The sequence below is a fragment of the Drosophila elegans genome, unplaced genomic scaffold (genome assembly GCF_018152505.1).
Source record: "Drosophila elegans isolate 14027-0461.03 unplaced genomic scaffold, ASM1815250v1 contig_208, whole genome shotgun sequence".
In the NCBI taxonomy this organism is placed as follows: domain Eukaryota; kingdom Metazoa; phylum Arthropoda; class Insecta; order Diptera; family Drosophilidae; genus Drosophila; species Drosophila elegans.
Genome location: NW_024545578.1, coordinates 2,736,057 through 2,758,434, shown reverse-complemented (window position 1 = coordinate 2,758,434; position 22,378 = coordinate 2,736,057). Strand labels below are relative to the sequence as shown.

General features: G+C 41.4%; 7 protein-coding genes across 10 annotated transcripts in view; 5 read left to right on the top strand and 2 right to left on the bottom strand.

The window, feature by feature from the left end:
* The first annotated feature begins 2,010 nt into the window (after nucleotides 1–2,010).
* On the top strand, nucleotides 2,011–3,568 carry LOC108146503 (cell wall protein DAN4). Its single transcript, XM_017272540.2, has 2 exons — nucleotides 2,011–2,127; nucleotides 2,502–3,568. The coding sequence occupies exons 1-2, from the start codon at nucleotides 2,104–2,106 to the stop codon at nucleotides 3,429–3,431; spliced, it is 954 nt and encodes a 317-aa protein (XP_017128029.1). The 5' UTR covers nucleotides 2,011–2,103; the 3' UTR covers nucleotides 3,432–3,568.
* A 1,893-nt stretch (nucleotides 3,569–5,461) lies between these two features.
* LOC108146365 lies at nucleotides 5,462–8,242 on the top strand. 2 transcript variants are annotated; one of them, XM_017272348.2, is made up of 6 exons: nucleotides 5,462–5,565; nucleotides 5,824–6,011; nucleotides 6,078–6,201; nucleotides 6,880–7,041; nucleotides 7,104–7,237; nucleotides 7,294–8,242. In XM_017272348.2, exons 2-6 carry the CDS (start codon nucleotides 5,949–5,951, stop codon nucleotides 8,104–8,106), a joined length of 1,296 nt encoding a protein of 431 aa, XP_017127837.1. In that variant the 5' UTR covers nucleotides 5,462–5,565; nucleotides 5,824–5,948; the 3' UTR covers nucleotides 8,107–8,242. The 2 variants fall into 2 exon arrangements, with proteins under 2 accessions (XP_017127837.1, XP_017127839.1); XM_017272350.2 differs by having other exon boundaries at nucleotides 5,510–5,565; nucleotides 5,854–6,011.
* Nucleotides 8,243–8,333: 91 nt separating this feature from the next.
* On the bottom strand, nucleotides 8,334–10,127 carry LOC108146364 (probable proline--tRNA ligase, mitochondrial). 3 transcript variants are annotated; one of them, XM_017272345.2, is made up of 4 exons: nucleotides 9,954–10,127; nucleotides 9,639–9,890; nucleotides 9,314–9,575; nucleotides 8,334–9,241 (listed from the first exon to the last, which is right to left on the bottom strand). In XM_017272345.2, exons 1-4 carry the CDS (start codon nucleotides 10,044–10,046, stop codon nucleotides 8,460–8,462), a joined length of 1,389 nt encoding a protein of 462 aa, XP_017127834.1. In that variant the 5' UTR covers nucleotides 10,047–10,127; the 3' UTR covers nucleotides 8,334–8,459. The 3 variants fall into 3 exon arrangements, with proteins under 3 accessions (XP_017127834.1, XP_017127835.1, XP_017127836.1); XM_017272346.2 differs by lacking the exon at nucleotides 9,954–10,127 and having other exon boundaries at nucleotides 9,635–9,734; XM_017272347.2 differs by lacking the exon at nucleotides 8,334–9,241 and having other exon boundaries at nucleotides 9,355–9,575; nucleotides 9,635–9,890.
* Nucleotides 10,128–10,576: 449 nt separating this feature from the next.
* On the top strand, nucleotides 10,577–11,693 carry LOC108145907 (snurportin-1). Its single transcript, XM_017271567.2, has one exon. The coding sequence runs from the start codon at nucleotides 10,610–10,612 to the stop codon at nucleotides 11,678–11,680; it is 1,071 nt and encodes a 356-aa protein (XP_017127056.1). The 5' UTR covers nucleotides 10,577–10,609; the 3' UTR covers nucleotides 11,681–11,693.
* Nucleotides 11,694–11,830: 137 nt separating this feature from the next.
* On the top strand, nucleotides 11,831–14,435 carry LOC108145903 (ras-interacting protein RIP3). The gene is made up of 3 exons (XM_017271556.2): nucleotides 11,831–12,150; nucleotides 12,204–12,392; nucleotides 12,462–14,435. Exons 1-3 carry the CDS (start codon nucleotides 11,836–11,838, stop codon nucleotides 13,713–13,715), a joined length of 1,758 nt encoding a protein of 585 aa, XP_017127045.1. The 5' UTR covers nucleotides 11,831–11,835; the 3' UTR covers nucleotides 13,716–14,435.
* A 16-nt stretch (nucleotides 14,436–14,451) lies between these two features.
* The window catches only part of LOC108145902 (regulating synaptic membrane exocytosis protein 1), a 71,387-nt gene continuing 63,460 nt past the window's right edge, over nucleotides 14,452–22,378 (bottom strand). Inside the window, 3 exon segments of the mRNA XM_017271555.2 lie at nucleotides 14,452–16,724; nucleotides 17,753–17,914; nucleotides 18,606–19,384. Of these exon segments, the coding sequence (XP_017127044.2) occupies nucleotides 16,533–16,724; nucleotides 17,753–17,914; nucleotides 18,606–19,384 (1,133 nt within the window). The 3' untranslated portion in view covers nucleotides 14,452–16,532.
* On the top strand, nucleotides 20,181–22,322 carry LOC108145906 (solute carrier family 22 member 1). Its single transcript, XM_041708463.1, has 6 exons — nucleotides 20,181–20,316; nucleotides 20,374–20,698; nucleotides 20,758–21,270; nucleotides 21,408–21,958; nucleotides 22,022–22,133; nucleotides 22,182–22,322. The coding sequence occupies exons 1-5, from the start codon at nucleotides 20,277–20,279 to the stop codon at nucleotides 22,054–22,056; spliced, it is 1,464 nt and encodes a 487-aa protein (XP_041564397.1). The 5' UTR covers nucleotides 20,181–20,276; the 3' UTR covers nucleotides 22,057–22,133; nucleotides 22,182–22,322.

Genomic DNA, 22,378 nt, shown 5'->3' with positions numbered 1-22,378 from the left:
TTTGCATTTAGTACCTATGCAGTGAGAAAGTTATCTCCATCACATGCTAAGCGAGCTTTTGCGGACTTTAACCTCTCAATATCACTCATACGCCCGGTATGACAAGAAAATTGTATTAAACTTTTTTTGTATGAAACTAATTTTAAGAAAATTCTAACTTTCTTCTGCCTGAAAAGCGACAGCTTTTATTTATTTTGTTATTTGTCTATTAAACTTTTTTGGTTGAAACTATTAATTAAAATATAAAGTATATGTGTAAAAAAAAATTCGTTTTAAAAACAATTATCTGGCTTAATACAGTCAAACTTAATTGTGCAATGACAGATTTTTTAAAACCTGCATTACTTTTGATTAACTTTTTTGGCAAATAATATGGTGAGAAACTTTTAATAGTTAAATTGTTTAGAATATTGCTTTAATATGCAAAATAGGCAATAAATGAATAAATAAATGAATGATAAGTCTGATGAAGATAATATGAACAAAACTTAACTTAAAAGCTGAAAAAAGTGAAAGGAAATATACTTATAAATCATTGTTAAATATTTATATAAAATAATCTGTAATTTCTTAGTAATAAATTAAATTAAATAAAGTAATTGTAATACAATTTAAGCTATTCTCCCTTAAAATCTTTTACCCAAGCATAATTACAATTTATTAAAAGAAGATTTTATTTTAAATTAAAAAGGTGTATTTAACTATTTGTAATTTGTAATTTAGACTGTATTGGAAAACAGCTGACTCATAGATAGAATTAGTGTTTAAAGGTGGCGACATTTGGCACATCCCCCTTTTGAATGCCTCATAAATCAGTAATCAAATTAAAAATTGAGACTTTAGTTTTTTTATAACCCACCGGCTTTTCGAGTTATTTCGCACTAGAGTTAACCGCCTAAAGCCGCCCAATTCTCCGGCCTAACCAGCCCGATCTTGACTCTCATTCATGATCGCCCACTGCCCGGATTCTGCTATATTATTTTCTCAGCTTGCAGTCTTTCTCCTCAGTAAACGTTTTGCGGTATTTCGACATGGAGGCACATCGATTTGCAGGCACACGTTTCTTCAACAACTTTTCACCCTTTTGTCTCAGCGGAAATTTTTCGAAATAAATTTGCACACTTTGCATATCAACTTTGTGCCCCGGTGATCTCATGGCAACCGCTCTAATTATGAAGTGTTAAAGAGGCGTAATTGTGATTCCTCCAAAGTGCAGTCATCCGTGAAATGCAGAAGCAACTCATAAATATATATACAATATCCCATATTCCACCGACTGTTTTGGCCTTTCAAAGTCTCCAGACTCTTCTTGTTTTTATTTTGATCGGCTTCTTGGAATTAAATTTGTCGTTTGATTTAGTAAATATATGCTAATTTCTTCAATTAAGACAATCAACTTGGATTCAACAGCGACGCTTTCAGCTGTCTGTTTTTGAAAAACTCCTGGGTCATAGTCATATAGCATATTTTACGCTCTCCAATTTATAAATCCTTGGTATATATTTAAATTGTTGACTAACTGTGCTGAATTCGCTGCCACGTGAAGGCCTTAAATATTATCATTAATTTGTTTATTTGGGTTTGAATATTAAACGGCAAAGAAGATGTTCTAACGTCAGAGAAGTGATTTCGATTGTAAGCTGGTAATTAAATGTCGCAGCGGAAGTGGAATTTTTTTTTGAAAATAATAATAGTACGTAGTAAAAATTCAAGTCTTTCTATCTCACTTAAAAAATATGTAAATTTATTTCAGATCCCGAATTCCCCTTTTTTGTTAACTTCTTTTTTGGCAGTGTCATAAGTTTGGAGTTGGCCAACAAACAGAACACGATGGAATAAAAAATAGAATAAGTTTGGGCCCAAACTTCGAGGGAGCAGCACGCGCAGGCACCAAAACAAGTTCGACAAACCAAGCGATTTTTAAGTGCTAACTGAACGTAATTACAAAGCTTAAACCGCACAACTTTCGATCGGCGGTTCGGCTGGCGCCGGGAAAACTTTAAAAAGTCGCCGGCTACGGGGCCCTAAACTTATTTCCGATCTGAGCTTGGAGCTGAACACAACCCAAAATCTACACGGATCCAATCAGCAGTAGCAGTGGCCATGAAGTGCACTTTGCTAACCACCGTAAGTAGAGATCTTTCAAGAAATTTTAAATGGTATTTTATATTATAATAAGAAAATAATCAAAACATTCTACCTTAATTGATCTTACAACTGCAAAGATTTTGAATTATAAAAAAATATTCGAAGTCATAAAACTGAATGATTCTGATTATTTTTTTGATAAGCCACTTGAAAAGCCAAACTATATTTTTAATATATATTTTTTTTAATCATATTATAGCTTAACATTCTTAGTTTGAGTCTTGCTACCTTTAATTTAGTTAACTATTTTTTCCGATATTTTTGAACCAATAATTGTAAATAAGATTTAAAGTTATAGCTTTGTTACATACTTTATTAAATTGTGAAATAATGTTGATAATGCTTTCTTTTAGTTGCTGGCAACCCTGGCGGTTTCCTCCTTGGCCGCCCCCTTCGATTTGGGTGACCTCTTCACGGGCTTCCAGCCGCTGGAGAAACAGGAAGTGGTGAAGCGGCAGGTGCAGGCCAATCCCGATGCCGAGCTGAAGCAAATCTCGTTCCACGGGCTGATCGGAGATCTGGAGGACAGTCTGTTCCAGTCGGCGTTGAGTCTCCATTCGGCCAGTGCCCCGGGCAGCGAGGTGGAGGAGGTCAAACCCGAATCCCCGGCTCGGATCACAGATGAGGATGCAGAGGAGCACGCACTGACCAAGCGGTCGGATGAGTCCACACCAGCTGCTACCACAGAGGCCGCTTCGCCATCGACCGACGATGGCCTGGCCCGCAAAATCCTGCTGCAGACCACCAGGAAAGTGCCAAACAGTGAGGATAGTGGGCCCGCCCACCTGATCATCGACCATGTCTCGGTGCAGCCACACAACGGTGGTGCCCTGCCACTGATTCCCACCTTCCAGGTGCACCACACCAAGCTAATCTCGGCCACCATCAAGGAGGATACCAACAACGATGGCAACCCCGATGGCAAGCAGACCAAGATTAGCATTACCAAGACCTCGATTACGTCCACGGCTCCAATTGAAAGTGTGGAGGAGGCGGTGGCCATAGCAGCGACCGCTTCGGAAGCGCCTTCTGCCAAGCTGGAGACCACCACTAGGGCGGCGGAAAAGGAGCAGGCGGACAAGGGCACCACTATCTTGACCATTGTGAGCAGTGCCACTCCAAGCACCACCACTTCCAGCACCACCACTTCCAGCACCACCACTTCCACCTCGACTTCCACCACCGAGGAACCCATTCAGAAGCTAAAGAAGGACGAGGAGAAGCTGAAGGAGAAGGTGGCCGAGGTGGAGGCCGATCCCGTCATCCTCTCGGCTCGCGTTTAATGCAAGTCCGACCCCTGTGACCCCACTAGTTGTAGCCCATCTTCGCCCCTCATCTTCAACCGCCTTAAACCCCCTCCCCGTCCCCTCTACTCACATATTTATGACACGCCAAGTTCAATTAAAGTCATGTGATCCGATCCGAGAGGCCTCTTTATTTGCATTTCCAATTCACACGACTGGGGAACCGGGGATCTCTGCCAAATTCGAGGCTCTAATTGCTTGGATAAACACAGGCCTTAATGAAGCCAGCGGTTCAGCCGGGCATGAACGATTCACTAGAAACCCGAAAAACCTTCCCAGAATCTCCGGCGGGAAAAACCTCACGTCAATATGCAAATAGTTCTGTGAACAGCAAAAATGAGTACACTACTAAAATTCAAAATTTTCGCTTTGATTTTTAAATATTTAATTTAATGTCTAAAATATTAAATTTGAAAAATTAGTTTTTGTATTTAAAGAGTTAGAAAGATAAGAAATCCAAATGCATAAAATATATACAATATTTTCCAAGTCAACTTAAATATTTTAATACTAAATCTTTCAATCATAACATGGTTTGCATTAAATATTATAAATTTATATTTTATTCAAATATGAAATATGAAATTTTCAACACAACAGCATGATATTTTTTTACTTTCCCATTTTTATCAGTGTATCTGTTCTCACAAAGCGTGTTGCAAATTTGGTATTCAATTGGGTTAATTAAACATTGCCAAAAATGCCGTCGAATTGAACTATCCCATCGATGTGTTTATATATGGCCAAAAGTGTTAATCAGCTCCATTGCACGATGACCAATATCATTAGTCAACAAATTGCAAGCCAATTGTTTACTCTTTGATTATAAAACTGTGGTGAAAGCGGAATGAGGTTTTATTTGGTTTTGATAAAGTTCACTTCCTAAACAACACTTTATTGCTAATACTCGTATTTCCCAAACCAAAGAACCTATGAGAATTGGGAATTATATTTTCTAGATTATAATTCTAAATCAATTTTTTTATTATTTAGGCTTATAGCTTGGGTAATCTTACTCAGATATTGTTAAAACATAATTATATGTATAAATTATTAAAATATTTTGAGGCGTGAATATATTTTCCTTATAAAGTTTATTGGTATTCCGTAGTCTTCGAACTATAAATCAATTGATTGCATGTTGTTTGGCCATTTATGAAGAAAGCGGAAAAGGTTTTTATTAGTCTTTGGTTTTTTTAGACTTCTAAAATAAAACTGATTAAATATTTAAGTAACACAAAGCTCAGTTGTGGTCGTGAAAGTAAATCTAAACTTTTGCATACTTTTATTTATAATTTTTAGCCACCTCTTTCGAGCACGTAATTTTCAATTTGATAAACAAAAGTTTATGGCTATTTCAGTTACACCCTAGAAGTCATAAATATATAGTAGTTGGATCAATAATATTTTAAGGTGTGAATTAAGTTTGGGGGGTAATTTTGTATTAATCAGTGGCAGAATGTACAAAAAACAATTACCGTGGCTTGTAAACATTTTTAGGTGCTTTCATGGGTGTGTTATGAATCAGCAGCGATAAAGAAATCCCCTGTACCCACACTCAATCACTTACAACTTATAAAGATGATAGCTTTGAGTACACGAGTTGAAATAGCTGAGAGTCCAAATATTGAGTATACGCAACGTGAGCGAGATAATTGATAAGTCAGTCAAGTCACATTGCGTTCTGATAAACTCGCACATCAGCTGTGAGTTTAAATTTAGTTCCTGCTAACTGTCGTGTACTTTTATTTATTTATTTTCCACCTGGGGGCAGGTTCGCCTATATTTGCTCATATGTATCGTTCTATATCTATGTTGTCCCAATGATAAAGCTGAAAAACGCTCTCGTTGATAAGGCATTCAATTTGTATTACAAAATCAGCAAAATATTTGCACTTATGCTTATTGTGCAACTGGTATTTGATAGCAGGTGTAACCCTTAAAATTTCATTAGGTTTATCTTATCGCTATGAAAAACAAAAAAGAGAGCGAAGTGTGGAGCGTTTTGGGTGGCCATTCGATGGTAGAGCTCAGTCCAAAGGAGGCATCCGGCGAATGCGTTTCGCCTTCCATAATTTCGAACTTCGAATAAACCGCGAATTGAGTTCCATCGGTGAGATAACAATTGGTGATTGTGTTTCTGTTGTTTATGGCCAACACTGCGTATACTTTATTGAAGTGTCGACAGTGTAATTTCCTCCGCTGATTCATCCAATCGAGGAGTTAAGACAATTGTCCTCAAGTGAAGCGCCAAGAAAATAGCCCACAAATGATTGAGCTATCCTGATTATATATGCAAAATCCCCCAGAAAAACTAATCAAGCTGATTAGATATCTCTCGCCGAATTGTAATTTCAAATTGAATTTATAGCCCCAAAGTGTGCGCTGTCTTATCGAGCAGGCAATTGGCTGGCCCAGCGATCACAGGTTGCACAACCCCCAACAAATTAGCCGGAATTCCAAATATCCCCGCCGAAGGAACACCATATCATCAAGATGGCGGGCTTGGGCACTGGCTTTTCCAAGTGCTTCATACTCTTCATGGCGATTGTCATACTCGTAAGTACCATAAAGATTATTCCGGGGTTAGTCACTGTATTTAATAATCATTAACATGTTATCTAGGCCCAGGGAGTCGTGTATTTGGGCTTGTCTATCTGGGGCATCACCTTCCGGGAATGTCCGGATGGGGTTACTGACTTCAGCGAAAATCCCTTCAAGTATGCTATGGAACTGATTTATTTTACAGGTGAGTAGCATTGGTTTAGTTTCTAAGGTGCCAAAGTATGATAAAATTCAAGGTCATCAAGAAATTAGTTTCGGTTTGACCTGTGCCATTTGGATTATGTTGACTTGAAATACCTAATTACATACATAATCAAAAGTAAAATCTCAAAGAGTAGTATTAACAGAACTATGAATGTTAAAAAACCAAATTCTAATTTTTAAACAGGATCAAAATTGGCATAATGTATTATCTTCTGTTATACTATAGATAATAATAAGTAGCCTAATTTAAAGCGAAAATTCAAAATCCCAGTTCTAGTTCTTATATCAAGAGTAAAATCGACATAAGTGAGAAAATATGTAGTAACCATTAAAAAAACAAGGGAGTACAAATAAAATTTAAAACTGTACTAATATTTAAAGTGAAATCTTAAAATATTATTTATAATAAAACAAATTCTTTTTATTTATAACAAAAGTAAAGACAACAAAATTAACAAAAATTCTCCATCAAACAAATTTAGTTACACATTTCAAATTTAAAACTTTTAAATTGAACATTAACCGAAACTAGATGCTTAATTCTAAAGTAGTTCTTAAAGTAAGAAACTAAAACAAAAAAAACCTTAGATTACAAAATTTACCTTTTATAAAGAAGCATTACAAACTTTAAATAACATAATAAACATTTTCCTAACAGAAAAGGAATGTGGTGATCCGGTGCTGAAGGTAAACGATGTGCATGTTGATTTGTCCATCGATTGGAAAAAGTCATATGCCGTGACCAACAGGGAATTCATTTTCATGATAACCTATGCGGTGGTTAGTGGCCTTTGGGTAGCCACTTCTGTATTGATCATAAGTAAGTGTCTTAAAAAAGGATATTTGTCTTAAATTTGGATATTAACTGAAAACACATTGCAGCCACCTTGTGCAATCGCACCACCAAGCTGATCTCGGGCGCAATCTATTGGCCCTGGTTTCTGTCCGTTCTCGCAGGCTCTATCCTCGATGTGGTGGCCTCAGTGTATCATGGACTCGACTTAAGCCATACTATGGTGGGAAAATCAGTGCTTTTCCATGATGTATAAACTATAGTTCTTACTTTTTTTAGTCCATGCAAGACGCGTTTGATTACATCGGAATAACGTATGACCCTACCAATGCAATTTGGGTCTTGATGGAGCCTTTCGGTGTCTACTTTTCGACGCCTTCGCTTGTGTTGCTGTTATTGACCACCCGAGTGGGTATCATCTGGCTGCTGAACATCATTGGAGCTAGTTTCTGTCTGTCCCTGTCGGGCATAATGGCTCAGCAGAATGCGGCCAAGTCCGCTGTGAGCAGGAGTCAGGCTCCCACTCGCCAAGCGACGCCACAACCTGTGCCTGCTTTGGTGCAACCGGTGGTGGAGGCCACTCTCGTGGAGGCCATCGAGCCCTCGGCTCCGCTGGACAGCCCTCAGTATCCGGAGCAGATTCGCCCCAAGCCGCTGCCCATTTTCATTCCCACGGAGCAGAGTGCGCAGCAGTATTCTCCCGGAGATCGCACCACTTTGCAGTCGCCGGTGATGGTGCTGCCACCGCAAGGGTCGCAGCAAAGGGATGTGGTCTCCCCGCAGCCCGATATCAATACCTATCGCCACACCGAGGCTCATCCGGATCGCCTCAACTATCCGCCATCGGAGCCACCAACGCCACGAGCTCCTTCGCCGGCTGTCCAACAATTGGCCGTGACCTCGCCACTCAACAATCGCTACAGCGAGATGTATCCCGCTCCAGTTAATCCACGTGTCAGCGAGGAGCTGCGCAACCAGATGCCTTGGTCTTACACCAGCATGGTGACCAAACCTCCACCGCCGCCACGCAAGCCGCAACTGCAGGTGCAGATCTATCCGCAGATCCCCGAACCCGACTATGCGGATCACTAGTCGATGAAATGTATGTGGTGGAGGAGCAGCTCGGACCTGATTTGGCTTTAATCAGATGCCTGGATGCGCGGTTGTGAAATGTTTTGTGTTATTGTTGACTTTATTGCATAAAGCTAAAGCTGATGGCCAACTTAAATACTTTTACTTTCTTTTTGTCTTTAGTAGGTTCTTTTTGTGGCGCCCATGGGTTTGGGGGCTTCATCAATGTCTAATACACATTAGTCGTCTATAGTGTTAATGTTAACTTTATTACATAAAGCTAAAGCTTATACTTTCTTCTTTGTCTTGGTGAAAACTACCATTTAGTATGTTCTTTTGGTGCCACCACTAGCATCATTAATGTCAAGTTCAAGCTAATGTTGTTGGCCAGCTGATTGACTTATATATTCTTCTTTATCTTGTAGAAAACTACAATTTAGTAGATTCTTTTTGTGCTGGCTATGTTCGGCGACCAGTTTCAAAGCTTCATTAATGTCCAGTTCAAGTTTTTCACCCTTACTGAGATGCACTTCCAGCAGGGGGGAGTCCTGTTGAGCAGCCTTTGCCCCCACTACAATGGTGAGTGGATGACCCAAACGCTTGGCCTCCAGCAAACGTTTGCCTATGGTCAGTTCCTTGCGATCGTCATGCAGCAGCTCCTGGTGGCCACAAAGTTTTCCTACTTTTGAGAGAAGCTCGTTTTCTATCAACTCCGCTGCGGACTGCTCTTTGCTGCCCTGCTTGGGTCCTATTAAACACACATCGTAGGGCGCTAGGAGGCATGGCCAATAGAGTTCTTGTTCCGAGGAGAGCACCTCCAGAGCAGCAGCTATAACCCTGGTGATGCCTATGCCATAGCAGCCCATAACAAGGGATTGTGGCTTGCCAGAGGTGTTCAGAAAGGTGGCGCCCAAGGGCTTAGAATACTTGTCTCCCAACACGAAAGTGTGCGCCACCTCAACTCCTCGTACTTCCTTTAAATCTGAGCCTTTGCAACTTGGACAGGAAACTGGTGACTCCGGTTTCACATCCAGGACTTCAGAGTTGCCAGCAAAGCCGCAGGAGCTGCACTGCAGCAGAGTGTCCTCGCCCACGGGCGAAATGTAGTGATACTCGTGGGACACACTGCCACCCATCATTCCCGTGGCAGCATTTACTAGAAATATTTGAAGATTATTTTTGTTTATTACAAACTTTAAAGGGTTACCCCCACTTATTATAGACATACCTTTGACAAAGGGAACCTCGAGCTGCTTAAACAGTCTATCATAGGCAGCACTAACTATGGCATATGTTTCCCCAGCCTTTTCCTCGGAGACATCAAAGGAGTACATGTCCTTCATGAGGAATTCCTTGGCACGCATCAAGCCAAATCGTGTTTTCAGCTCATCCCGAAACTTGGGACCGATTTGGTAGAGCCTCAAGGGCAGCTGTCGATAGGAAATGGGTGATGTGGTGGCCAGCATGGCAGTCACTGCCTCCTCGTGGGTCTAAACATGAAGAGAAAGGTCAAAATTTGAACCGAAAATGGGATCATCCAGCCACTCACTCACTGGACTCATGAGGAACTGTTTGCCACTGCGATCCCGCACCATGTAGAACTCCGAGATGTCCCCATCGAGTCGTCCTGTCTTTTTCCAAAGATTTGTGGGCGTTAAAATGGGCAGGGTGATCTTCTGACCTCCAGCCAGTTGCATGTTGCTTTGAACGAGGTCAACGAGCTTGTCCACCGACCTTTGAGCCATGGGCATTATCTGATAGGTGCCATTACTGCCCGATTTTACCAATCCTAATTCAGTCAGGAGCTGGAATATTTATAAAATTGGGCAGTGGTAAAATAACTTATTTCGTAACACCTGGAATTTTACCTTTTGGCTGCGAGACAGTTGCTCCGTTTGCTTGACCACCGCATTTTTGGGTGTAATTAGAGCCGGGCAAAAAAGTCGCGAAGCTTTATTCATCTCTTCATTTAGTTTTTTGCTTAATTTAGTAGTATCTTATTAAAAACGCCGGTAAATAACGTGCAAAACAATAAACGCAAATGGTCAGAGTGACCGCAGTTGGTAAGGGAAAAATACCGGAAAATTCTGCTTGATTGAAATTTCAATGCACTGAACAAAATCTAGAGTCATATGACTAGTCACTAGTGCATATATAATTTATTAGTAAATATACTTGTTGCGCTATGAAAAAATAAAGTTAAATTCAAAACTGAAATATAATTTTATGAAATAAGGCATGTTGTATTACAGAAAATAGTTATTTAAATCCAAACAATACTTTTTAGCTAATTAAAAAAAAATTGGCCATGTATATAGATTATTCGTATAACGCTTTCCTGTGTAATTAAACGTTCCAATACCTAATTTTAAAATATGTATTTATTAAAATGTGTTTTGTATATGTTAAATGATACGCAGCTCACGACACTCTCCCATCACTATCTCGAGTTCCATCGCTAGCCGGTTTCCGACCCTTTCCAACACTAGTACCTTGCGAATAATATCTTGCAATTTGCTTCATCATGAATTCGAGCTTTCAGGACCTGTACAAAAAGGGCCTGGACGTGGGTGAGCAGCAAAAGCAGCGGCAAAAGGATCTTCTTAACCAACAGAAGCTGCGACGCCAGCAGGAGCAGGATGATGGCCGGCCACTGAAAAAAACCGATGGTGGGAAAACACAGGCCAAGAAGAGGAACAGGAAACGTGGTGGCCACCACCAAAAGGGAATCCCCTGGAGACCACAGCTTTCCGAGTGGTTGCGCCACAAGCCCGAGGATCTCGGTGAGCAATGGCTCCTCGTTCCCTGTCCCGTGGGCAAAAGATGCCTCGTGGTGGCCGCCAAGGGGATCACAAAAGTGTATTCCAAATCCGGCTGGATGTTTATGGAGTTTCGATCTTCTTTGCCCGGCGATTGGCAGCTCCAAAAGAGTCAAACAATCCTGGACTGCGTCTATGTGGAGGATGCGGACACCTTCTATGTCCTGGATGCCATCTCCTTTGGCCAGCAGAATCTGCAGGATTGCGAGGCCTCCTTTCGTTTCTATTGGCTGCGTGCTCGCTTCGAGGAGAATGATTTTGCCCGGCTTGACGAGCACAATGAGAAGGCATTTGTACTCCTCGATCACTATGACTTCGAGGACACCTCTGCTGTGGAGCAGGTCCTGCAGAAGTATCCCATTTTCCCGGATAACAAGCCACCCTTGGATGGTTTCCTCTTCTACCACAAAGAGGCTAGCTATGTGTGCCGGGTCACACCTTTGGTTTGCTGGCTATTCCCCTTTATGATGCAGGATGTGCTGGGATGGCCTGTAAGTTCTAGTTACACAGCACCAGAGGATTATCAGCCTGGTCAGGCTTTGCACTACATGGATGAGTTTGACCGCAGGCTGGAAGAGCAAAGAAAACAATTTAAGGAGCAGAAAAGGGCAGGCAAAGTCAGGGAGCAGCAAAGCAATAAAATGGAGGCAGAGGAGGAGCAAGCCGAAAGCGATGAGTTTGCCAGCCTGAAAGGAGTCCTCGATCAGCAGCGGCGTCTGGAGCTGGGGGAATTAGACATGGACTGTGCCGAGCCGCCAACAGCTGATGTCTGCTAGGCCAAGTGGACTGGGAAATGGGGAGGCTTTTCCGGCGCAGGCGCCGTGAAAACGCGGCCCTGGACAAAACGGCCTCAGCTCGCGCCCAGGAAAACCAGCCCAGATTGCGGCCAGACTTATAAGCAGCAAACAAAACTTAATTAAAATTCTTCGAAATGGTAATTCAGCGAAGTTGGAAAATACCCACCGATATGGGGGGTTCCCTAAACAGCAGCAACACCACATTAGCAAACGAAACGCAGCAGCAGCAGCAGCGTTCCTCTCCAGGCATGCAACTGCAGGCAGCCAACTCCTCCTCAGATGACTCCGACTGCTCCAATCAAACCACCCATTCGATGGACACGCGCGTGGCCAGTCCAGTGGAGCAAGTGAGAAAGCAGGCGGAGAAGGATGCGGCGGCTGCAGAATCCAACACCATTACCTTGTCGCTTTTAGGCGAGTCCACATCCTCGGATGCGGAAACCTCACAGGTTGTTTAATTAGTTTATTTATCCATGTGTGTAACTAATTTGTTGCCTTTCAGAAGTATGTAACCACTCCTGAAATGGCGGAAAACATGTTGCAACGCATTCGCCAGCGACTTGGAGGCTCACACAACATGGAAAGTGGCGGCAGTGCCGAGTCCGCCATGAGAGCTCTTGAACTTCTGAGGATAAGTGTGCAGCAAGCCTTCGATGCGGAGGTCAATGAGATAATCAAACGTTATATGCAAGTGGGTTAAAGTCTGCTTTTTAAACTGTATATTTTTTTATATATTATTCGATATTCTCATTTAAACTAGAACTACTTTAAGCCCGCCTTTGGCAACATCAAGGAGAATCTCGGTCAGCATTCAGTGAATGAGGAAACCTTGCAAAAGATGTCCTCGTGTGCTTTGCTGGAGAACGCCAAGGCTCAGTACACGAACTTTGTGCGCCAGCATCGTTTGGTGCCTGCTGGTGGAGTTACAGAGCAGCAGCGTTTGTGCCTCAAACGCACAGCTAAGCAGGAGATTAACACAAACAACAAAGTGATTGCAGTGGCCAGCAAACCGATGCCATGCACAGCGACCACAGTCAACCAGTTGCCAACTCAGAATCAACAACCTGCTGCTCAGATTTTGCCAATTCAACAACAGCCGGAGTTGCAAACTGTTCAGCCGCTGCAGCAGCAGCAGGAACCAAATCAGGCACAAAATCAGCAGCAGCAGCAACAGCAGCAGCAGCACCGCTCCACGGTTACACCGCTGGTGGGTGGCACTCTGCCCACGCCTGTGCGCCGCCAGATATTCTGGAACACTGCACAGATCTCGACCAGCACCAAGTTCGTGCTGGATGTGCAGGCCAACCTGGCCTTTGGCTTTGGCACCGACGGCAAGGAGCGTTTGGCCAGCAAGCATCCGGAATTGATACGATATCTGCCGGATGGGGAGGACCGGGAATGGCTGGCCACTCGCGGAATTATTCCCGCCGAGAATCGCAGCTCGCGGTTCTTGTTTCTCATCTACGATGAAGTTTGTCGGCTGCAGCAAACCCACGAGCTGTATCGCCACAAAACCAACATTGATCTCAGCATGATGCTTACGTTTAGTGTCACCGATGCCATGATACACAAGATGCGGCTGTTCTTCGTGGATCTGAATATCAAGAGTCGCGGGCTCATAACCAACTCGTATATTATGCCCAGCCAGCAGCAGCAGCAGCAGCAGCAGCAATCGGGTAATGCCAACAATAGTCATCTGCGGAATGCTTTGCTTCAGGGCGCTTCAGCTCAGCAACAGCAGCAGCAGCAGCAGCAGCAGCAACAACAGATAGCTACGCCACCGGCTGAGGAAATAGTGTTAAAGGAACTGCCAGCTGCGTCGCCCACTCCTTGTTTGCAGGGTCAGGTGGTGGGCAGCACCACAACGCCGCTGAAGAATAAGCTGGCGGCCAGTTCCACGCTCAGTTCCTCGCATGCCACACTCACAGCGCTACTGAACAACGGAGGCGCCGTTGTGGGAACCGTTCCTCCGGGAAATTCCACTCCCAGCAACATAGGAAAATTTAGAAACTAAGACCAGTCAATTAGGTATGTTGATTATGATTTTTATACCTACTAGATTCTTACTGAAACTGGTGTATATTCAAATCTCAAACATTTTTAATACACTTTTTTCTCTTTATTTTCTAAAGAAAGCTTAACTAAGGTATACATTCATAAATCATCGAAGCTTAATTGTCAAAGCCAGAAAAATGTAGAACTGTTTGATTTTCTGATTTTTTTTAGAATATTTAAATGTCAATCGCTGGAGCAACTTTTAAATTGTTTAATTTTTCTTAAAACGTTGTAAAAATGAATACGATTTGCCAAAACTGTAAAACATTTTCTAAGTTAGTTGTAGGTTTTGTTTTTTACCCACTTAAAATGCTGTCTTATATATTTTTTAATTTAACAACTTGTTTGGAACACTTTTGTTTCTGTAATTAATAAATAAAGAAGTTGAAAACTGTATAAAATTTTCTACTTGTTAGTAAAGTGCTTTAACACATAAATTTAAATTTACAAAATTCTCAATTATTTTTAAAGATTTTGAACTTAAGGAGTACATTAATAAATGATAGAGGTTTAAAAGTCAATTTCTATACGAGAATAATGAGTTTGCCAATTTTCAGATATTATTTAAATGTTTTTAAAAATGAATAAAGTTTGGAGAAATTGTAAAACATTTCCAACCTTAACCCACCCAAAAAACCAGACAATTCCAAATAAATATTTGATGTTTATTGAAACTCAATTTGATATACATATAATGTGGGTCTCTTTTGGTTTTTCTACAGTTATTTTAAATATATTAATATATAATATATATAATATGTACGTTCATATTCATATAGTTCACATCAGTGTATATTGTTTTACATAGTGTACGCAGGTAATGGCTAATTAATATTTTAACAAACAGTAGATTTGTGTTCTTATAAGCCTTGCTACAGCCCACTCGGCACTTTTAAAGCGCAATCCTCCCCAGATTTCTGGCCAACGCTACACGCTGATATGGTGTTATTTTTACAGTATTCAAAGTACTCGATACCCAACTCTCGGCCAAGTACAAATACAATAGGTAATAGTAGTCGTGGTATTAGAGTTAAGTAGAAAAGACCAAAAGTACCTAAGAAGATATAGATATATAATGTAGCTCCATCAACGCGTTAAACATTAGTGAGTAAGTTTTTAATTTTGAGATAGCACAACCATTATAGTTTTCGTTACCCAACTAGGTATATAAAACAACAGCCAGATTGTGAAGAGTGTAATTAGCCAACCGAGGAAACAGGAATATCTTTGTGTGTTCCACTTTTACCCTGACTACCTTGACAACTACCAAGTACTTACAAGATACAACAATGGATTATCTGGTACTAAGTAATTTCTCTTTGGGTTTTCTCTTTTTTTTTAAAGCAACATCTAACAATAAGAAAAGCCCGCAGCTACCCTTGAAAAAGATACTATATAGAGTATAGTTGCTGTTGCGGTTAAAGAGTCGTTAAGTTTCCACACAAGAAATGGTTTCGAGCTTAAGGACTTTTTTTGTTGTGGTAAAAGTATTTTTAGGACAGTAAAAGTTCCACAATCTCTCTGCAGCTTAAATACTCTAGTTAATACGACTCAAGTGTAAGCGTTGTATAAATAAATCTATATGTGTTTGTAACTTTAGTTTGAAACTCCTAGTCGTTAGGCTGAACTTTGATATAGTATATAAGATATTAGATATTAGATTTATACACAAGTTCCGAAAATGTAAATTTTTCACTGTTTTCATACACGAGATTGTCCTGATTTTGTGTGGCTGCTGAAAGCGTCTTGGAGAGTTTTGAAAAGCGGGAGGGAAATGGGAAAAATAGGAAGAAAATGACTACAGTAAATTCGTCTTAATCACGCTTTAATCGCACTCAATTCTCACGTCCACACAGTAGCACACACCCATTAAGATTGTCAATATAAACTAGATTTTCAGATTTTTTAAATTTTGGGTTAAACATTGTCTTTCTTTCGTTCGATTTTCAGAGTTATAAATTTTGGGTTCAATTCAGTTAGATTGTTAGGGCTTTAGATTTTTAGGATGTTTAAATGTATTATTACTTTTTTATTCAAATTTTTAGATAATTAGATTGTTAGAGTTTCAGAATTATAGGACCTTCAGTTTTTGACATTCAGATTTCGTGTTTGAGAAGCAGTTGAAACCTTTTGCGGGGTTCTCAGCTGTACAGATAGTTGGGGCTATCCTATTTGGTTTTGTTTTTATTTTGCGCAACATTTATTTAACACTTATTCGGATAATATGTCTTTCTTTTTTAGCTAGCAAGCGCTTTAAATCCCTCTCTTCGTTGCCTCGAAATTTCAACATTATTGTTTTGGTGCCAGTTTCGTTTAGTTTCCATTCCTATCCACTCTTTAAACTTTATTGCCATTCAAATGCGAACAACATTAAACTTTCACAAACACAACAAGCGAAAAATATATTAGCGTGTGTACTGTATATATATATGCTTTTGTGGTACTCCGATTCCTCAATTATTGTGCTGTCTGAATTTGGTATTCCCCGTTTTTAGTGCTGCCTTACCTGTGTACCTTACTTACAAAGCTCTCTCACCACGAATTTATAAGTTATATATTTAGTAGTGTAACATAACCCGACCGATTCAAGCTCATTTAACTAAAAACTAATACATACAGAGAGTATCTCGGGATAACAATATATATATAAATGGTGTGGTATGGTTTCCACATCTTAGGCGCTAACAAATTGAGCTTGCAGTGGCTGTATCTCCAGTTCCTGGGAATTCCAAATCCGGCACTGCCTGTGAATTGGCATGACTTCCTGGTTGTTCGGTCAGGGAGAGTTGTCCGAGTCGGAGCCGCCGTAGCTGTGCATCGGGAAGAGGGGATACCAGCCGTTGATGGGCTGCCCGATGCTCACCTTGTCCAGGTTCACCTCCGTGCCGCCCAATCCCTGGTTGTGCTCGAAGCCCACGCACCGCTGCCACACCATGATCACGATGTTCCGGCCAAAGACATCCGAGCTCTGCATTTGCATGGGAAATTCGTTATCGCTATCGCTATCGTTATTCGCCGTTCGCTTGGGTAATTACATGGCCAACAATAAAATTATGAAGCGTGCCCAACGGGGCGCATCCATCTGCGACAAGTTAACCCTCTCTATGCCAACGGGTTTGATATCTTACGATGACTAATAAAAACTTAAAACTTAAAACTCAAAACATTTTATAAAATATTTGGCAAACAGAAGGTAAAAAAAAATTTTAAAATAAATCTAAATATGTTTTCCAACAAAAAAAGGATTTTTTGATAATTTTAGTAATTTTAGTGTTTTGAAAAGATATTTGTATAAAAAAAATTTATAATTATTTATAAATCTATCGAATTTGTAAATCTCGGTGATACTAAACGGGCTTGGTCCGAAAGGGATCCAAAAATTATTTATTTTTAATTAGATTTGTTAAACCATCAATCAATATTTTAGATTTAAAATAAACATATATATTTGCCATCTATAAAATTACGTGAACCGATAATCAAATTTTTAGATCGCAAATTGTGAATTAAAATTTTTAATCTTTAAATTTAAACTTATTAAAATTGAATTTTGTTTAATAATAATTTAAGTTTTCTGGGGTTTAGTTTGAGTTTGCTTTGATTAATTTATATTTAAAATTATATGTTTTGCGGTGGTACTACTACTGCTTGGTGCAGAAGGGATTTAAAATGTCTCGTAGTTTCTGTGGCTACCCTGATATTAATTATATAATTATTTTATTTATATATATTTTTTTTTAATAAACGGGATATTGGCATACAGAGGGTTAAGTCTGGGCCAGCAGTCAGCTACCCGCTGGGCGCTGAAATTGGCCTCGTCGATGCGGGCCAGCACCAGCAGCCATTAATCGCATTACAATGCAGGCGGCAGGTAATAACATCCTGACGTGGCCATGGTCAGCATCATGGTTTCATAGTATCATCGTCATTCCCACCATCATCATCATCATCGTCGCCACCTGCCGGGCGGCACAACAATGGGCCATTTTTACTCACCTGGTATTTAATGGTCTGGCGGTAGTGAGGCTCCGCCGCATGGCGCACCACACGCGTCTTCTTCTTGTGGCGCAGTCGGTCGCCGTCCTTGATGTAACACTTCACGTACGTATCCGGCGGAGTTTCGCAGTCCTCGTTGACAATATTACGGGCGCAGATTAGCTGAAAACGAGGTGCAGTAAAGGAGGCAATAAAATATGGATGTATTATATGATGGCATGTTCTGGGTAGTCCCTTAGCCAGAAAGCCACTGCTCATAACAGCCGGATTCCCATTTCGATACCTTGCTTATGTCAAGTCCACCATTTATTTTTAAAAAATGCATTTAAAAGCAGGCACAAAAGATTTGACATTGCCAGTTTTGTTGTTAAGTCCTTTTAAGCCTTCTTAAGTTACCAATCTATTTACTAATATTTTCATTGTAAGAAAAATTAAGGACTGAAAATGGTGATTGGCTGCAGACCTTTTGTTCAAAACTTAGCCTTGACCTTTAAATAACCTTTTTTAAATAATATACCATTAAAGCTTGCATGATTAGTTCTTTACTTATTTGCATTAAATACTGGGTTTCTATTCCAGATAAATTTTTGGAATCTTTCTAAAATATCTCAAATGAAAGTTTATGTTTTAATTATTTATAAATATGTGCTTAAAACTATTAAATTATATTTTAAAGCAGACACAAAAGTTACAAATTTGTATGGTTTATGGTATAATTCTTTATTAATCTGTTCTCCACATTTTTTAGTATTGCCTCCATTTATTTATATATTTATATTTATTATATTTTTTCAATCCAAACTGAGAAACTGACGAATCCCTATTTATTTTTAAAGTATGGCCAACTACTTACCTCCACCTCCACATTGCCCTTGATCTTGACGAATCCCATCTTGAGTTCGCCGTACCGCGCGGTGGTCAGCCTGTAGCCCTTGGGATGGATCTGCGAGGGGCCCAGTTTGAGTCCATAGCTGGACTCACCACCCGTCAAGGCGGGCATGTTGACATAGCTGCCGCTCAAGGTTTTCACCACGCTCTGTTTCCGCTGCGGACTGTCTCCGCCGGCGTTGTCCACACCCAAACCCACTCCGCTCCTCTGGTAAACACTTCCCTTCCGGGTGGGCGTGCCCAGAGGTGGGGTTTCCGTGACCTTGGCCACATACATGCTGCCCTTCCTCTGCAAAGTGGTGGTGGTGGTGGTGGTGGTGCTCGTTGGACTTGGAGTCTGGCTGTCGCCCAACTGGAACATGCTGCTCTTCCGCTGCTGCTGCTGCAGTTGTGGGTTGGTGGCCATCAGCTGACCCCCCGCCTGACGACCGGAATCCTGGGCCACATTCGACACGGAGGCGGCCTGTTTGAGACGGGATAGAGCCTGCTTGGGACTCTGCGGCGGCAGTTGGCTTCCCGATCCCTTCCAGCGCGGCCTGTACCGCCTGTCCTCGTCCTCGGAGGGCGGACTGGTGTCGGCATTGGCCATGCCCATGGGCAGATGCTGCTGCAGGTACTGCTGTTGCTGTTGCTGCAACTGCAACTGCTGGAGCTGCTGCAACTGCTGCTGCTGCTGCTGCGACAAATCCAAGACGGAACTCTTGCGGCTGTTCGGTCCGCTCGGCAATCCAACGCGACTGGAACCTGTTTTGGGTGAGAATCACACGTTAGGGACATTTCCTCACTCAACTTCTTTGAACGCTTTCGAACTCAACGCAAGGTATCAAGTATTACTGGCAGATATGGGAAAACTACCATTCATCTACAGGCGACTACTGGAATTGATACCTTTCTATTTATACGTAACTATGTGTTTTTATGTTATAAAAATTGGGGTTTCAAAAAGATCAACATCAAATTACCATACGTTTTTTAAGGCTACAAGGTACAAGGTATTTGAAAAAATAAAGTCCTAGGTAAGGTAACAGGTACACAATTTGTCAAGTATCTGGGTAAGCTAAAAGGTACCAAAATTGTTAAAAACACAGTTTTTAATCCATTTTGTTTTTAAATTTTATTATCATTCAGGTCAGTTTGTTCTTTACCAAGTTGTACATGAATTTTGATTTGTGTATACGATCTGGCGATTAAGTTTGGTTGTTAAAAACTTGTAAGAATAAACATCTTATCACTTCTTCAAGTTTCATTGAAATTGTGATTTTTTATTGCATATTTGCGAAAATAAAACAAAATTTAATTTAGTGGTGTCAAGTTAATTTGAAAACAAACATAAATTTAAAAACTTTAGTACCCAAGTACCCAAATAGACAAAAAATGCTTTACCTAGGTGAGGTTTAAGGAAGCCTCACATTTTTTACCTTTGTAAAGTATAAAGGTATCAAAACATTGTACCAAGGTACGTATCAAGGTATGTACCTAGGTAGAAGTATCTAGGTACACCTCAACTCTGACAACTACTTATAACTTATACCTTTCTTTATACTTCAAAATTGGAAAGACTGATTGTTTAAAGTATGTTACAAATTAGTTAATGTAAATTGTTCGTTTTGCAAAGTTAGTGAAACACGTGTTCAAGATGCCGGCAATGGATTTGGACACCGCCCTGACGACCATCGGTAAGTATATACGTGTGTCATTGAAAGTGTGTATAACATTGCCCCGATCTCCACCAGGTTATGGCTGTGGTCAGGTGATTATCTTCGTCGTGAGCTTCTTCATCTACATGTACTCCGTTTGCGAGTCCATGAGTGTGTCCTATGTGGTGGTGCTGACATCTTGTGAGTTCGCCACCACCAAGGAGGAGAAGACCCTTATGGCCAGCTCTTTGCTGGGTGGCATGGTTGCGTCCGGTCTGTTTATAGGCTTCTTGGCGGACACTTACGGCCGGAAGTGTATTATCCGTTTGGCATTGCTGGGAGCCCTGGGCTTCTCGACCCTCTCGGCTTTAATGCCGGAGGTCTATTCGCTGTCGATGATGCGGATTATAGTGGGAGTATTGTGGGTAGTTTTTGATGTCTTTCTTGAGCTCTGTTAACCTTGCCCAATATCGCCAACAGCCTCTCCGGCGTTGCTTCCTTGCAGGTGGGCTTCCTAATTGAATTCCATGCACCCAAGTGGCGACCCACCGTGGTCGCCCTTTGCGGCCAATCCGTAAGCGCTGCCCTCATCTTCTGCCCCCTGATGGCCATGGGCATACTTCACGACGACTTCAGCGTGACCATTAGCAGCGACTACGATATGCGCCCCTGGCGCTTCCTCATGATAGTCGTCCAGCTACCCGGCTGGCTAGCTCTCCTGGGGATCAGTCTAGTGCCGGAAACGCCCTACTACTACATCTCTGTGAATCGCGAGGATAAGGCCTTGAATGCCATCCAATGGGTATGCCGGATGAACCGCAAGAAGTGGGAGGACCTTGACATATCGGGTATCTCTCCAGACGACCGAACGTCGATTTCCGAGGAGGGGGGCTTCTTGAAGAGAATGTGGTTCGACTCCATGCGGCTTTTCCAGAGGCCTTATGTCGGCACCACTATTATATGTCTGTTGCTTATTTTTGGGCTGTTCTTCACGTGAGTAGTTTTTAGGCATATGTTTTAAAGAAACATCATTTATGTTTCATTTATATTTGTTCGTTTAACAATTTTAAATCATTTACTTGTATGGTTGTACTGATTCACGCCATTATATCTCATTAATTCTTACATAGCTCTATTGGCCTGGGCATCTGGTTTCCGGCTATCCGCAACATGGACAACTCGGGCAGCCACCGGCTTTGTGACCTCGTGCGAAATAACCCAGTGTTTAAAAACCCAAAGTGGAATGTCAACGGCACGTCGTCAGCGGAGCCTTTCCGGTGTAACGACGTGATGACCAATTTGATCGATCCCATCTATTACGGCCTAGCCTACTTTGGTTGTTATACATTGTCCGCGGTTTTGGTCCGCTTTCTGCTGCGGAAGTACGTCATTGCGTTGCACATCGGTGTAGCCTTTGTCTTCGGGCTCGCGCTAAACGGCGTCAGTCAGGCGACATTGGTGCTGATCTCCTTCACCGGCATGATGGTGATGCCGGGTGTCCTGATCCCTCTGGCCTCCTCTGTGCTGATTGACGCCCTACCCATCCATCTGCGAGGCAAGGCTCTGTGTCTGGTCCGCTCGTTGGCGCGATTGGGAGCCGTTGTGGGCAGCACCATAGTTGGACTGCTGATCAGGGTCTCCTGCGACCTCACCCTCAACTTCTTCAACGCCTATCTGGTGGGTAAGTAGCGAGCTTAACATCAGTGTTTAGGGTTCATCCTACTAAACTACTACACTTTTTCAGTTAGCTTCATTTTGGCCATCTTTCTACCTAAATAAATGCTGGCAAGTGTTACGTTTTACAATCTTAACCAAATTTGTGAGTGATGCTGTAAAGCAGACATGCAATCGGCGAGGTAAGAAAAATTACTTCCCATTGACTTCTTTTAATCTTTGATCCACAGGTTTCTGAAAAAGTTATCTTAAACTACTCAAGTCTGGAACCTCTGACCATTAGAGTTATTGATACCATTTTCGAGACTCTGCATTACAACTTACATGTGTTCTTGTAATATCACTAATAAAGAACATCTTTGTTACCTCAATGAAGTTGATCATTTAACTTCTGGTGGTAGGAATACCCTGATACATAATAATTTAT

Excerpts from the sequence above, each read along its gene's own strand:
- LOC108146503 (XM_017272540.2), top strand. The coding sequence starts at position 2,104 with ATGAAGTGCACTTTGCTAACCACC. Across the intron at positions 2,128-2,501 it reads AGTGCACTTTGCTAACCACC|TTGCTGGCAACCCTGGCGGT; the intron begins GTAAGTAGAGAT and ends GCTTTCTTTTAG.
- LOC108146365 (XM_017272348.2), top strand. The coding sequence starts at position 5,949 with ATGGCGGGCTTGGGCACTGGCTTTTCCAAGTGCTTCATACTCTTCATG. Across the intron at positions 7,042-7,103 it reads CACTTCTGTATTGATCATAA|CCACCTTGTGCAATCGCACC; the intron begins GTAAGTGTCTTA and ends AACACATTGCAG. Across the intron at positions 7,238-7,293 it reads TCGACTTAAGCCATACTATG|TCCATGCAAGACGCGTTTGA; the intron begins GTGGGAAAATCA and ends TACTTTTTTTAG.
- LOC108146364 (XM_017272345.2), bottom strand. The coding sequence starts at position 10,046 with ATGAATAAAGCTTCGCGACTTTTTTGCCCGGCTCTAATTACACCCAAA. Across the intron at positions 9,576-9,638 it reads AACAGTTCCTCATGAGTCCA|ACCCACGAGGAGGCAGTGAC; the intron begins GTGAGTGAGTGG and ends CTTCATGTTTAG. Across the intron at positions 9,242-9,313 it reads CGAGGTTCCCTTTGTCAAAG|TAAATGCTGCCACGGGAATG; the intron begins GTATGTCTATAA and ends AAATATTTCTAG.
- LOC108145907 (XM_017271567.2), top strand. The coding sequence starts at position 10,610 with ATGAATTCGAGCTTTCAGGACCTGTACAAAAAGGGCCTGGACGTGGGT.
- LOC108145903 (XM_017271556.2), top strand. The coding sequence starts at position 11,836 with ATGGTAATTCAGCGAAGTTGGAAAATACCCACCGATATGGGGGGTTCC. Across the intron at positions 12,151-12,203 it reads CGGATGCGGAAACCTCACAG|AAGTATGTAACCACTCCTGA; the intron begins GTTGTTTAATTA and ends GTTGCCTTTCAG. Across the intron at positions 12,393-12,461 it reads TAATCAAACGTTATATGCAA|AACTACTTTAAGCCCGCCTT; the intron begins GTGGGTTAAAGT and ends CATTTAAACTAG.
- LOC108145906 (XM_041708463.1), top strand. The coding sequence starts at position 20,277 with ATGCCGGCAATGGATTTGGACACCGCCCTGACGACCATCG. Across the intron at positions 20,699-20,757 it reads CGGATTATAGTGGGAGTATT|CCTCTCCGGCGTTGCTTCCT; the intron begins GTGGGTAGTTTT and ends TATCGCCAACAG. Across the intron at positions 21,271-21,407 it reads ATTTTTGGGCTGTTCTTCAC|CTCTATTGGCCTGGGCATCT; the intron begins GTGAGTAGTTTT and ends ATTCTTACATAG.